We start from the raw sequence: 15,191 nt of genomic DNA, 5'->3' as shown, positions 1-15,191 counted from the left end.
AGTTATCCATCCTATCCGAAGACAAGAGATCCAGGTAATGTGGCTCTGCTGTGCATATTTGGAATCTGAGACTTAGAGGCCCTGGTCCCTCACTGAAGGATGTCTGGTTCCTTTTTGATTTAGGAAAATCTTTATTTAACGCAAGAAACATAGACCAAAATGCCAGAAAGCCGATTTTGACCTCTACTATGGCTGCAGATGGGCTAAAGGCTTATTCCAAAGCTGTGAAGGGAGGTTAGGGGACCTTTAAAAGTGGAGCTAGGGGGAGGGCTTTAGGCTACTGGAACACACCCTTGAGGGATTGGAGGACTTGGGTCCAAGCATCTCTTCTTTCTTCCTGGCTCATAGTGTGATTTTGCTCTGCCATGTGCTCCCTGCCATTGCCACTTGGCATTGTTGCCAGAGGCTCAAAGCAACACGACTTCCTTATCTTGGGTGGGAACATCCAGAATGGTCAGCCAAAAAAAAAAAAAAAAAAAAAACCCTTTTCTCTTTGTAAGTTAACTGCCTCTTAGCCCTGCCTCAGTTTAGGGGACAACACAGCAGGAGAGTTGGCCTGATGAAGATTGAAAAGAGGGCACAGGGCATGGTAGTGGGAAGGGGCCTAAAAGATGGGTATTGGGGGATAGGAGGCATTATAAAGTAGTGGTAACTTCCAGGGGGAGGGGGAGGAAGTACAGCTACCCAACTTTCTTGCTAGGTGTCCTGCTTCAGAGGCAAGGCTGGTGTAGGTCTGGTTGGATTGCAGGCCATGGGAAAGGTATAAGAACCCAGCTTACGGCTAATGCAACTCCTGCAGGATTCCAGATCCACCCAGGGACCTCTGGAGTTGTTGGTTCTGTTTTTCATGGTCACACAATTGTCTTTTCTCCACATGTTGCAGCAGCACCTGGCCACTTTGCCTCAGAGACTCTGTTATCCACTCTTTCTAGCCCAGTCTGTGCCATGTGTTTGGCTCTACTCTAGTCTTTATTTCCTGTCTATCTTCCCCCATACTCCTCAGCAGCAAGGACTTGGTGTGAGCACTTTGTGAACCCATGAGAGAATGCCAGGTTCTCTGAGGAACNGGAAGTGATGGATGACATAGACAAGGGACGGCTGGGTAACAGTGCNTGGACAGTAGTAGATAGGAGACTGAACAGCACATTTAGAAGTCACAGAGACTATTGTGAAGCAGGTGCCAGCTTGGCCAGCATTCAAGGTTCCTTCCTATCCAAGCTGGAGTCTACTCTTACAGGCCTGTTCGTGAACAAGATGTACCCTGCCCTCAAACCAGTGGTCAAAGACAAGCGCCTTCACCTTGATAGGCCTCTGTGGTTTACTATGTGGGACACGAAGAGTGCCATGCAGGGATGCAGTGGGGTGGGNGAGGGTGATGAGCTGCGAGGGGAGGGCAGCTCATCACCCTCCCCTCNGAAGGTGATGAGGGGAAGGAGGGGATCAAGAGGACCCTCGCTCTTCTCAGGGCCGCAGGGCCTGCTGTAGCACTTGTTCATCTGCCACCTCATGGGGAAGCGTCACCACCAGGCCACTGTTCTCCTGCATTGTCTGGCAGATGATCTCATAGGCCTTGGGGTTTCCAGACCAGCAGCGTCGTGCCACCTGCAGAAGCCGAACACATAGCATTGGTATCAAGATCACAGGGATCTATCTTCACATGGTGTCCTGCCTCCCAAACTCTGTCCATTTCTACTTGGGGATTTCAGAGCCTCCTTTGTGTCTACCCAGCTCAGAACCTCTGCTCTCTTACCTGGAACATATAAGTGATGAATCCTCTTTTCAATCTGAAACCAGCCCTATCTCCCACCCCGAAGAATGACCAACCTGACATTTATAGAGGGCACTGCCTGGTCAGAATGAGCCCATCCCTAGAACTCATTCATCCTTTCTCCTTTCAGAATCCTCATCACCAGCCGCATCACCATCCTCATCCTTGGCCTGCTTCCTCCCTTGAGCCTGGTCTGTCCTAAGTGATGGCCATGGAGCCTTCCCATCAAGCTGCCACCAACCATTACCAAGCTACCCCCTGACCTATATCCATACCATTGACAGTGGGGTCTCCTAAGAGGAAACCCTATATCTTACTGCAACTCCTAGTGTCAAGATGAGGAGCCCTGATTCCTGCTGAAGTGCTGAAGTTAGTGGGTCCTGGTGAGTGTCCCTATCAGAGCCTCCCTGCCTGCACCTGCCTCTGGGTACAACCTCTGTCATCCAGAGCTACAGTCTGCACTCTGATCCTTTGCTCTGGAATTCCTTCTCAGCTTGCTCACACCCTATATACCTTTTTTCATCGTTACCTGACCTCCATTCTCTGGTTGACCAATCTGGGCTGTTTGAGATGTGGTTTGGGAGAGGAATCTGCCCCATTTCCCCTTCAGGATGCTGTGCTACTGCAAAGATGGACCATAATGGCAGTACTGAAGGTTTATCTAGCTTCTAAAATGTGGTTTATCTAGCTTCTTTGGCTGCCTTCAAAAGTGGCAGTGAGGGTTGGTGTAACTGTTGGGCACAGGCCAAGCCCACCCAGCACAGCAACACCAAGCAGTGAAAGATGAGCCTTAAAAGGGAGATCTTGGCATCAGAGTACAGCAAAATGATTGGGGTGAGCATGCCTGAGGCACTGGATTCCATCGCAGCCCCCACCAGTGCAGGGGATGCTTCAGGAGGCAGGACTGAGCCCACCAGGGTCCATCTGCATGCACAGAAGCTATACTGCAGGGTGAGACCAGAGACAAGGATAACCAAAGGAAAGTGTGGAAAAACAGTTAGGAAGGGATGGTGAAAGGGGAGCCCTGGGGTCTAGAGAGATGGCTCAGCAGTCAAGAGCATTGGCTGCTCTTCCAGAGGACCTAGGTTCAGTTCCCAGCATCCACATGGTGGTTCACAACAGTATCTCCAGTTTCAAGGGATCTGATGCCCTCTTCTGACCCTTGAGGGTATGAGACACACACAGTACACACACACACACACACACACACACACACACACACACACACTCAAATAAAAATAAGCCTTTTAAAAAAGAGGGAGCCCTGGAAGGGCTTGGGATGGAGTCCTTACTGGGGAAGGGCAAGAACCGCAGTACAGACTTCCAACCTGGATAAGCAGAGCCATGTAGGAGAGGGGGTAGCGAGGAGCTGAAAAGTTCAGGGGGACTTACACCATTGGAGACATCCCAGCTGAGCATCATCCTGGCTTTCTGCTCAGCCTCTGCAGTTCCATCTAGAACAAGGCCAAATCCCCCATTGATGACCTCACCCCTGCAAGAGACAGAACAGTTCCCAGCTAACTCGCTGTGTCAACTTGCCTGGAGCAGGAATGCTTGCATGACTTCAGGCACCAGAATCAGGGAAGCCTTGTCATAATGACCTCTACCTCATAAAGCCATGTGGCCAGCAGAACAGAGCAGCTACATCCTGGCTTCTCAGATAATTATGCTTCTGAGTCGGTCTTTACCACTTCATGTATCTTCCCAAGAACCCCCCTTCCCCACACCTCCCCCCTCCCCCATCACCTTGTGCTTGATGCCTGTTTGTCCATCAGAATGGGAAACAATCTTTCTCATTGTACTCAGGCTGTGTACATGCTGGCCAAGTGCTCTGGTGCTGAGCTACATACACCCTGGTCTCCAATAGTGTTCAAAGAAGGGAGGGAGGTTGTTTCACAGGGCTCACAGAAGCGGTGATAAAGAATAGATGGGCACACACGAAGGCTGGCTGAAAGCTGCCGCNCCCCACGTGGGCTGCTAGTTGCCCAGATGACTGACTGCCCAGAGGCTACCTGAGCTTGTCTGGTCTGTAAAATGATATGAAGTCTACCCACATGCCATCCTTTCCTATAGAAATAGCCCAGAAAAGACTTTGCTAAGGTACAGTTGTTCCCACTCAGTGACTTGACTGAATGGCCATGTCCTGCAGACATAGTCTGGAGCCCATGAAACTGCAGCCAACTGGTGCCAAGGGGACACACAGCACACAAGCTGTCACCAACCAGACACTCCAAAAGAGGGAGTACGACGAGGCCAAGGCCATGGAGTGAGCTAAACTTGACACACAGCTGTGGTTGGTGACCTTGCACAGGAAAGAGCCTCTCAACAGCACACTAGGAGACAGTCCAGGAAGTGGAGAAGCAAGTCAAGAAGCCTGAGGGCAAACAGCTTAGACTCTTAGATTCTGCCAAACAAGGAAGAAAATAAAGCCACAGAACTGGGTGTGGTTTGTTCTTGGAGAAGCAACATCGGTGAGCCAGGTCCTTTGGCCCCTTTGGCGGTGCTGGGTCCCATATCCTCCCTGCCGAATTCCCAGACCATCTGCTGTTTGTCTTGTGAGGCTTGGGGTGAGTTTCAGTCTCTTTAACAGTCACACTCATCCCCTCTCCCGCACACCATAACCAGGGAGCTCTTCTCTGTGCTGTTTTTCTCCAGCTAGGACATGCACTATGGTCACATTTTCCATTAATTAAAGCCACCTGACTGAGTTGCAGCTAAGAATTTTAGTCTTGGTGGGCACGAGGCCAAGCCAGATGTCTGAATGTACTGGGAAGCTGGTTAATGGAAGGACTTGGCTCTTCAGGACAGAGAGGCTTGCCTGGATCCAGCTCATACTCGCCCCCTACGCCCCTCCCCCTCCTCTGTGTGTGTGTCTGTGTGTATNTGTGTGTCTTTCTCACAGGCCATAGTGCCCCTGACTGCTGAGAGCAGCCAGGGCTCCAGCTTTGAGCAGCTCTGGGAATCCCAGACAAGACACTTTCTTAGCAGAGGCAAACCCTCTGAGCCTCAATTTCTTCATCTGTAAAGCCTATGTTTTTTCTTCGATTCTGAGACAGAGAATACTGAAAGAAATCGGTGAATACTGCCACATAGACCTTGTCTGAGGAATCTCAGTTAATATTTTCAGCAGCAGAGGANTGGCCAATGCCAATCAGAATGAGTCCCCTAGAATTTGGATGTTAAATGCTTGCTTGTGGGAGGTGGTAGAACTTTTAAGGGGCAGGGTCTCATGGGAGGTCTTCAANTCATTGAGAAGTGCCTTTATATGAGATCCTGGCCTCTTCTTTTCCCTGTCATGAATGAATGGTTCTGTCTGCATTCCTAGAGGCTCTTGTCATACTGTGCTGCCTATATGCAGTGTGGTCAACTGACCATGAACTGTAACCTGTGAAGCTGTGAGCCAGAGAAGCCTTTCCTCTTGACAAGCTGGGGATTTCTACTGTCACAGGAACAGAAAGATGATCAACTCAGAGACAATCATAGAGACCCCAATGACCCTGCCCTGGCGTTGGCTGGAAAGTGACCTGTGTGAATAGCTATAAGAGTGGGAGAGTGGGAAGTCTAGAATCTGTTGTCCTGGCAACCATGCATTCCTACTCTTTAAACAGAGATAGTTATAGTGGGAATGGGAACATGGAAACGAATGTGGCTGTTACTCATGCTGACCTTTGTGTCCTATATGATAGGTACAGGACAAACTGCTGGAGTTGCTTTATGTAAGTCTCCCTCTCAGCTCACATGAGGAATGTATTCACACAAAGCCCTCAATGGAACAAGTGGTCAGAGACCTAAGTCCAAGAACTGCAGGCCCCCAGACCTGCCCCTGCCCCAAGAGGACCCCATGTTCTCCATATCAGCCCACAGCCTGCTTTCTGATGTTTTCTTACCAGCCTACACCCCCTCCATTGTGAAGTGCAACCCAGGTGGCACCACGACAGGCATCTCCCACGAAGTTCTGCACGGCCATGTCTACAGAAAAAAGGAAGCATGTTCATTGCATTAGGTGGTGCTGAGGGCCAGGCAGGCTTATGCTAATTCTTGGGACTGAAGAACAATGTGTCAGGGAAGTGGGGGAACAGAGACAGGGGAGTCTAGAAACAGAGGAAGCAGGAGAAATGGACAAAGTCACGACAGCTACACTCTCTAGCACTGAATTCTCGTCCATGCCCAGGGCAGGGATTGCAAAGAAATGACACTTTCTGACTCCATCAGAGAAGTGAGTTCCCTACGTTGGCAACGGGACTTGAGAGGTGACCCCCTCAGCAAATGAATGTGCTGTCTCTTTAAATGCTTGTAGCTCCCCTGCAAGTAGTTTTGCTTCCGATAAAGCTTTCCAGAGAGATCCAGAAGTCACTCTGACTCAAGTTTTTAGATGACTTAGATAAATTTGCTTATTATCACACTCAGCTCTCTACCCAGGAGGCATTCCTGCTCAACATTTTTTTTTCTTTTTTGACTAAGCAATGTCTGAAGATGCGTGAACTCCAACTGAGCATGCTTAGTTGAGAAGTGTCTTCCTATACGAACATGCACACGACTCTGGCTTTCTTTACTAGGGACAGTGCTTTGGCAGTGNGCTGGCTACAAGTAACTAGCCACTCACTATTTCAGTCCTAGTTTTGGTTTTCCTCAGCTGCTTTGCTGCAGCAGAAGTGAGCCCATCATTAATGAACAGCCACATAGCCAGGAAGTTATGGAGCCAGGCCCCGTGGTGAAGCAAAACCCCTTCCAGTTGCCTTCTAAGCATCTAATGTGTTGAAGGACAGACGAGAGTAGGCCTGTGAAAGTTGCCATTTTGCCATCCTGGAGACACAGGCATAAAACTGCAGCTTCCTCCTTTAACTCTTTAATCCCCCTCTCACCCCAAATTCTCACAGAGATCATGGAACCTAGGATCTCCCACTCCTGGTGCTGGGTAAGGAAGAAGAGGAGGAGGGAGAAGAAGAAAAAGAAGAAGAGGGAAAAGAAGAGAAGGAAGAGGAAGAAGCTGCTTGTGGACGTTGTACATCGTGGTGCGGAGCCTAGTGCGCACCACGATGTACAACGTCCACAAGCAGGAGGAGGAAGAGGAGGAGGAGAAAGAGGAGGAGGAGGAGGAGGAAGAGGAGGAGGAGGAGGAGAAGCAGGAGGAGGAGGAGGAGGAGGAGGAGGAGGAGGAGGAGGAGGAGGAGGAGGAGGAGGAGGAAGAGGAGGAGGAGGAGGAGGAGGAGGAGGAGGAGAAAGAGGAGGAGGAGGAAAGTCTGTAGCCCAGAACCTGGAAGACAGGAAATCTCCTTCCTCCCTCTGAGATGAGGCCTCTCTATGTTACCCAGGATGCTACTAATTCTTAAGCTTAAACCACACTGCCCTATCCCAGTCAGCTGCCAGAACTGCTGGGACTATGGGTGTGNACCTCCTCAGCTGGCTAACGTTAAGTGACAAAAATCCTTTGGTCTTCCTCACCTGCGCAGAAGGCAGAACCGTCATAAATATTCGAAGTCTCCCTGAAGGGGCTGTCAGTGCCACTCACATCATGGTGGTCACGGCTCAGGACCACTGGTGCCTGCAGAGGGCAGGGAAGGGTATATGAGTTTGTAATGTCTACCAGGCTTGCAGGCATGAGGCAGAAAATGAAAGGGGGGCACTCCAGATATCATTTGGATTTACCCACCTTGAAAATGGGCCCACTCTAGCGAGAATAAACACCTGAAGCTTTTGGTGGGTTCCTGTGTACCAGCTGGCATTAGTGTGATACACCAGCATGAGATCACACGCCTTCACAAGACCCTATCCAGATAATAGGACTGCTAACACGCTCACTTTGTAAATGACATGACAGAGGCACAGAAAGGCTAAGGGACTTGGCTTATACCAAAGAGCTTGACAGATGGTAAGCTGGGGTATAAACCTGTACATGCTATATCAAGTCTGGGCTCCACCCTTGAGAAGTTTGGTCCCTGAGAGGAAAGGGGCTAGAAGACAGCCTTAGGTGTGTGGGTGTAGGTGTGGATAGGCATAGATAGGAGGTGTCCCCTTGTGACCTGGGAAGCAGGGGTCTGGACTAAACTCCCTGTGAGATGTCAAGGAGGCTATCTCCCCTCCCTGGGCCTTGACTAACTGGGCTAGGTAATTGCCGGGGGCAATTTGATCTGCTAGNGTCTGTGAGNACAACCCATTTGGTGAAATTAGTCACACGTGCAAACAGTGCTCCCTCTATTCTAAAGATTTCAGGACCCCCNGGGACCCAATAGTGGGCAGCTTTTCTGCCTGTATCCATATGGTGGAGTGTAGCTAACCCTGGAGGTGCAGCAGGTATGGCCGAGGACAGATGGGCTCAGGTTACTTCTGCTGTGCATAGCCTACTTCCATCATGAGAGTAAGCTTTTCCTAGAGCCATATGAGGTCAGAGGGAAAGTGGTGGGCAAAGGGGACCCAGATACCCTTGCCTTCCTTGAGCAGGCCGTGCTATGCCTGTGACTTCATCTTTGTGCTGACATTACTTTCTGACACCTTTGGTCATTCAGGGTTCAGTTGAATACCAGCAGTCCAGGAAAGCCTGTCTGGTCCAACCACAGATCTCCACACCAGGGCTTATGATATCTATAAACACTTCCTAGCTTTTATCTGCTTTATGTGTCACCAGCTTCCTCCATCATACCAGCTCTGAGGCCAGGACATTGTCCATCCTGCCCTCTGCTATGTCCCAAGGCAACAGCACAGGAGGAGTATATCAAACGTCCATCAAACCAAAGAAAGAGGGAGGGTGTGATAGCTTAGATGTCGTCAGGGGCTCCTTAGCAGCCCTCATACACAGTGGGCTTCAGGGAAGCATCCCAAGGAGATCCTTGCTGCATGTGCCATGCTGGGCTCTGAGGCTGGACCATCTGCAGGGATGACTTTCCATAGATCACACCTATCGCTAGCTCTCCCTCTCCTCTGAGTAGCATTTCCAGTATTCCAGATGGAATAATGCCACCAAGAACAGGACACAAGCCCCCAGAACAAGAAGGAAAGGCGAAACCAGCTACTTCGAGCACATATGTTCAGGATTCTGGGTCCCCAGAGGGTGAGCAAACTTGCGTAATTTTTCACAGTTTGAACTAAGTAATTCAGAAAAGATGTGTGCCATTACTTTTGTGGACTGTGACTCACTTGAGCCTCACACCCACTTTGGGTCTTTTAGCATGCTATTCTTTACACTGAATAGAGAAACACAGGTCAGAGTGACCTGACTTGCCCAGGCTACAGCCAAAGAGACACCATTGGGACTCATGTGTGAATAAGCCTGTTCATTCCTTGTCTCTAGTTTTCCCACCACAGTGACCTATGCTCAGAGTCGGGATTCTGGGAGGATGCTAAGCCCTCCATGCTCTCCTTCCCTCACCCCCTTGCTTCCCAAGTGGGGCCAGGCTCCCAGAGCAGCTCTTCTCTAGGCCCCTCTGTCCATCTGCTCCACAGAGTCCAAGGACTTCAGGGAACCTAGTGTCCCTACAAGGGAACTCAGCTAGGGATGGTGAAAGCTCCTTGTTACTAGGACAGGGTGATGGTGGCAGCAGCTCTCTCAGAAGATTGGAGAGGTGGGAAGGGCAGACTGGGGTGTAAGTGGAAAGTCCTTGCTGTGAGGTCCTAGGCAGGGCCTTCGTGATAAGGTGTCTATGAAACCTTCTTAAAGCACAGGCTAGGTCAGTCACCTTGATCTTCCCACTGGCGATGGCCTGGTTAATGGCCACAGCAATGGCCACACGGCCTTTCTGGTCTGAGTACAGGATCCTTGCCTGGGAGCCCACCACCTGCAGAGGAGAGAATGAGAAAGCAGCTCAGCCAAAACACATCCAAGGGCTTGGTATGGGACAGACGTGAGTGATATCAGAGCCTGCTGGCCCATCTAGGGAGACCTTAGAGGACCAGAGATGCATGGCAACTCTGAAGTATAGGGCCCTGGGGTACATCTCTCATCAAGNCCACTAGATACCACACTGGTGGGCCAATGCAAATCCACAAATGAACTTCTCATGAGGTCTGGGTTGCCTCATTCTATGTCCCTTTCCTTAGGGTCTATCCCTAAGGGACCCCCCAGAGATTGACTCCATGTGTACGATGGAGGTTTCCTATTGTGGAGTCTGCCTCCTTGAGCCCTTTCCACATCATAACAGAACTACCAATGTGAGACTTGATCAAACCTGACTTGCTGCAAGAACTCTCCCCACAGTCCACAGCTGAGTCCTCAGGAAAATACTGCATTATTGTCACAAGCTTGATCACACAGATGAGGAGACTGAGGCCCAGAGAGATGGGTAATCTCTCTATATGTTGGTACTCGGACCTCAGACTCTTGTGTTGCACCTTTGGAAGGAGATGCCAGTTGAGTGTTCAGGAATGAGAAAGAGTCATTTCTTAGCTCCACAGTTCTCAGTCCGGATGCAACTTGGTGATGGCTGTAGATAATTTTGGGTGGTGTGTGGACCCCACAGAGATGAATCCAGACTCCCTGGGTGTGGGTGTCTACATAGCTATGAGTGTGGCAGCATTGTTCACAAGACCGAGAGGTGGAGACAACACAGGTGCCCAGCACCTGAAGTATGTGGTCTATCCACGTGATAGAACAGAGCCCATATCTCCAGCTTCTGTCCCTGCTCATCAACAAACCATGATCAAGAGTGTTCAGGACAGCTGGATGTAATGGCATATACATTTAATCCCAGGACCCAGGAGGAAGAGGCAAACCTCTGTGAGTTTGAGGCTATAGAGTGAGTTCTAGGATAGCCAGGGCTACATAAGATCATATCTTTAAAAAAATCAGGAAAAGGTTTAGGGGAGATACTTGAGTGCATCAAATGTTTTTCATGCAAATATGAGGACCAGAGTTCAGAGCCTCAGCATCACATAAAAGCTGAGCATGCAAAGCAGCCCACCTGTAATTCCAGGGCTCAGTGGGCTAACATGGATCCTTGAAGCAGCCTAGCTAGCTAGACAGTGTGTGCTGGGTAGAACAAGAGAGCCTGCCTCTGTAAGTAAAAAGTGAAGACAAAACAAGGAAGACACTCATGGTCAACTTCTGGCCTCAAACACAGACTTACGTGCACATCAATCAGCACACACACACACACACACACACACACACACACACACACACACAGAGAGAGAGAGAGAGAGAGAGAGAGAGAGAGAGAGAGAGAGAGAGAGAGGTGTACATTCAGAAAAGGAAAACCCACCTGTATTGAATGTGGATGTTTTTTTTTCCTTGTGAATATTTCCTAAGTGACTCAATATTTAATGTTTGCATGGCCTCTATCTTGTCTTAGGTCTAACAAGTCATCCAAAGGCAATGTAAGGCACATGGAGGGCCTGTGTAAGTTCTGTGCCAACATGAGGTCATGTGTATTAAGGACCTGAGAGGGCTGTGGAATCCACTGGGATCTTGAAACCAAGCCCCAACCTGGGTTATAGAGGGAAAACTGTAACATTCCAGCCTTGGAAGGGCAGAGGATTCTGACCCATGCTGCACAGAAAGACTTTGAGAGCACCAGNTGGAGAGCTGGCTAATCAGGACTACAGAAATACTGCACAAGCTCTGCACTGCCCCACTCTTAGGAGGCCCCTAGAGCACTAGGCTGGGAATGGAGGGTGGATAGCGTTTAGTAAAACCTGTTTCAGGATGATGAGAAAGTTCTGGAAATGGATGGCAAGAGCAGCAAGACAGCACTGAATGTGCTTCACACCCTAGAACTATACCCTGAAATGCTTTAATTAGGGTTGTAAGATTTGTGCCTATCTGTCTGTCTGTCTGCCTGCCTACCTATCTATCATCTATCTATCTATCTATCTATCTATCTATCTATCTATCTATCTATCTATCTATCCATCTATGTATTTGTAATCTATTGGTGCTATGTTGTGTTCAGATTTCTTGGGGGAAATGAGGAAAGAACTGATAAAACACGACTATGGTAGTCAATCTTCATTGCCAGTCTGGGTGGATTTAGAAGGCTCATGGAAACACACTTGTGGCACACTAGGAAAATTTTTAGGGGAGGTTAACTGAGGAGAACCCACCTCCTGTAGCAGCCCCAGACAGTTGCATCCTGCTGCCAGGTCCTCCAGCCTCTCTGGATGGCTTGTATATTCTGCCTGCAGCCTTCCTTCTACCCCAGCCCCAGTTTCCCTGTCTTGAACTTGGGTCATAGAGTGTGGCTGGCACTTAGTTTTGTGGGGGCACACATGCAAAGTATGATGCTAGGATAGGATGGCCCATGATGGGGACAGTTCCCTCCTGGCTCTGAAACCTCTGGCCAGAGACTTGCTAGCTAGCCTAGTCATGTGTGAACTAAATGTTTCTTCTTTATTTAATTTCCTCTCTAACCAGGGCCTGCCAATGGTTCTCTATTATCAGACACCTTTTCTGGCCAACCATCTGTCCCCTACTGGTACTGTCCTTCATCGGTGTGCTCAGCTCTGGGCCTGGGTAGAGCTGTGCCCACTGAGGGTCACAGAGGCACACTGGAAGATCCAACACCACTGCCTTTGTGTCATAGATGGAGGTTGATCCACCAACCCGGGGCACTCAGCGGGACTCTCACAGAGCCAGCTCAGGTGTCTGAGCCACAGGTACTCCAGAGATTGTGAAGTAACTGGGTGAAGGAAGACCTTGTTTGCTGCTTTAGAACCCCCAAGATACCCTTTTNATCCTCATTAAAAATCAATAAAATACACTGTCATGGCTAGTTTTATGTCAACTTGACACAAGCAGGAGTTATCTGTAAGGAGGGAATTTCTTTTCTTTTCTTTTTTTTTAAAGGAGGGAATTTCAATTGAGGAAATGCTTACATAAGAGCCAGATGTAGAATGTTTTCTTAGGAATTAATGGGGGAGGGCCCAGCCCATGGTGGGTGGTGCCATCCCTGGGCTGGTGGTCCTGGGTTCTATAAGAAAGCAGGTTGAGCAAGTCATGAGGAGCAAGACAGTAAACAGCACCCCTTCATGGCCTCTGAATAAACTCCTGCCTCCAGGTTCTGCCCTCAATGATGAACAACTCAACTAAGATTGAGTTGTATCTNCTGTGTACCAGACACCGAGCCAGGCACAGGAACAATAACTACGATTGGCTATGAACAAGCCTGTGATGAGCTGGTTACTAGGGTAATGCATTAGGAGGATAAGGCTCCCCAAGAAAGGCAAAGTCAGAGTCCAAATAAACCTTTTCTTCCCCAACTTGCTTTTCATCATGGTGTTTCAGCACAGCAATAGAAGCCCTAGCTAACATAACATACATCTCACAAACATTAATANCTTTTCAGCATGCTGCTTGCTGACATCAGCCTGTCAGTGCTGTGCAGCTGGCCCACCATCTAGTTCCAGAAACTTTCATGTTTCCAAACCAAAACCCCATCCCCATGAAACACTGACTCTTCAAGCCCTCCCCAGCCCCAGCATTCACCCTGCTAATTCCCTGTCTGTGACTTGCCTACGCCAGGAGCTGCATGAGAGTAGCACCTGGCATGGGGTTGTTCTTCTGTGACTGGCTTATTTCACTTAACATCAGGTCCTTCAGTTTCACCCAGGTGGCAGTGACTGGCAGAATGCCCTTACTTGTTGCATTGTAAGGAGAAACATTTTGTTGATCTATTTGTCTGCCCCTTGGACTGCCTTGGCCTTTTAGCTACAGCATCTGTAGGATCCTGAAATCTGTTCCTATCCTGTTAGGTCTACAGACAGCACGGGATGGTCAGATTATTCTNCTTCACACTCCCATCAATGTTGTCTAAGGCCTCCAGTGTCTCCTTGTTGCTACCCAGACACCCTTTTACATGCCCCTTTCCCAGATAAGGCGGCCACTCTAGTGCTGCTGTCAACAGTCACATGACACAGGATCTGCATCCCTCAGGGCATGGCAAGATGGGTCCTGGGGCTGTGCTGAGATCCCTATGGCTGCAACTTGGTTCTGAGCAGTTTTTTGGGCAGCTCAGCCTCCTCCAGGACTCTGCAGTACCCATTTGTCCCCAAGCTAAGCTCTCACCAGCTGATGCTTGGCAGCCTCTCGGATCCAGCGTATATTATCCATATANTGAAGCTTCACAGATGCCTTCACTGTAGGGAAAAAAGGGAAGGATATCTCAGGTCTTGGAAGCTGCTTGCCAGGGGCCCCATCTCTTTTTTTTTTTCTGCCTTATGTGTGTCATAGGCACCTGGAATTCATGGGTAGTCCCTTACATTAGCCTCCCCGATCCTGAGAATGAGTGCAACGATTAATTATTAATCAGTACAATGATGATGAATTAGTGCTTGGGTCTATACAGCACATTGCTGATGAATTCATGCCCTCGAAGAACAACTAGTGAGTATCTACTGTATACCAGATACCGAGCCACAGCAACAAGAATTACAGCTAGCTATGAACAAGACTGTGATGAGCTGGTTACTAGGGCAATGCAGTAGGGGGATAAAGGCTCCCCAAGAAAGGGACGATCAGAATCCTCAATGCTGAGAAACTCAGCGGGAACTAAATTCCAGACAGAGGGAAGACAGGCCCTAAAGTGGAAATGAATGGCCAGGAGAGGCAAGAGCAGGATGATGGCCATGATGCACAGGAGGTCTGAGTAGCTCATGGGAACAGACTGGTGATGTAAGAGTCAAGACTCAGAGGTCAACACAGAGAGTCAACATCTCACACTTTAAAAATTGTATATGGGTGAAGGCAGCACTTGAACTCATCACTGTTTGCTACTCTACAGCCCNGAATTGTAGTCTGTGTCCTGGAGGTCCTCAGCATCTGTCTGCTCTGCCTGGTGGAAGCTCCCCAGGCTGGAGTGTTCCTAATGGGCAAGGGCAGGTCACATTGTAGCTGGAGGCTGACTGTGCTGGAGATTCTTATGCCACCACATCTTTGTAGAGCTCTGGATAGTAGGCCCCCAGCTGACACCCAGATGTGCCTGCTTAGGGCCAGCCAGCTGTTCTGAGTTAGAGAAGCTGAGAAAGCAGTGGGCCAGACTTCCTAAAGTAAATCCCCGGCCACTCCCTTCCACTTGGCCTGGCCTCCTCTTTGCACTTGACTGACAATGCCGAGTGCATTAGAAAGGACAATGTGTTTTAAGAAAGCAGCAGGGGCATACAGACACAGGAAGGCCACAGACACTCAGCTCAGTGGCAGAACCAAATCTCTACACTGATGACCAAGACAAGCTCAGGGGCCCAATGTCAGAGAATTTGAGCATAGGGTGGGTGTGGACAGGGCCTGGTAAGGGGTGGCATGCTCACAGAAGGCAGCTGAAGTAAATGAGAAGTGCTCCTGACATGCATAGGAAAACAAAGGCCATTGCTCAATGACTCTCTCCCCAGCTCCTGGAGTAAGGGGCCTGAAGGAGAGGGGTTGAGTCAGAGAGAGCCAGCAGCTCATCAATACCCAGCAAACTGTGGGGACTGTGGGGCGGTTTGTCAGCCTGTGGTACTA

General features: G+C 49.4%; 1 protein-coding gene across 1 annotated transcript in view; it reads right to left on the bottom strand.

The window, feature by feature from the left end:
* Positions 1-111: 111 nt before the first annotated feature.
* The window catches only part of Uroc1 (urocanate hydratase 1), a 29,267-nt gene continuing 14,187 nt past the window's right edge, over positions 112-15,191 (bottom strand). Inside the window, exons 14-20 of the mRNA XM_021164120.2 lie at positions 14,999-15,096; positions 13,761-13,831; positions 9,439-9,537; positions 7,211-7,310; positions 5,656-5,737; positions 3,161-3,260; positions 112-1,602 (exon numbers count right to left, since the gene is read on the bottom strand). Of these exons, the coding sequence (XP_021019779.1) occupies positions 1,462-1,602; positions 3,161-3,260; positions 5,656-5,737; positions 7,211-7,310; positions 9,439-9,537; positions 13,761-13,831; positions 14,999-15,096 (691 nt within the window). The 3' untranslated portion in view covers positions 112-1,461. The remainder of the gene's footprint in view (positions 1,603-3,160; positions 3,261-5,655; positions 5,738-7,210; positions 7,311-9,438; positions 9,538-13,760; positions 13,832-14,998; positions 15,097-15,191) is intronic.

This window comes from Mus caroli, chromosome 6 (genome assembly GCF_900094665.2).
Source record: "Mus caroli chromosome 6, CAROLI_EIJ_v1.1, whole genome shotgun sequence".
In the NCBI taxonomy this organism is placed as follows: Eukaryota; Metazoa; Chordata; class Mammalia; order Rodentia; family Muridae; genus Mus; species Mus caroli.
The sequence above is the reverse complement of the archived record's forward strand: the minus strand, read 5'-3'. Positions and strand labels throughout refer to the sequence as shown.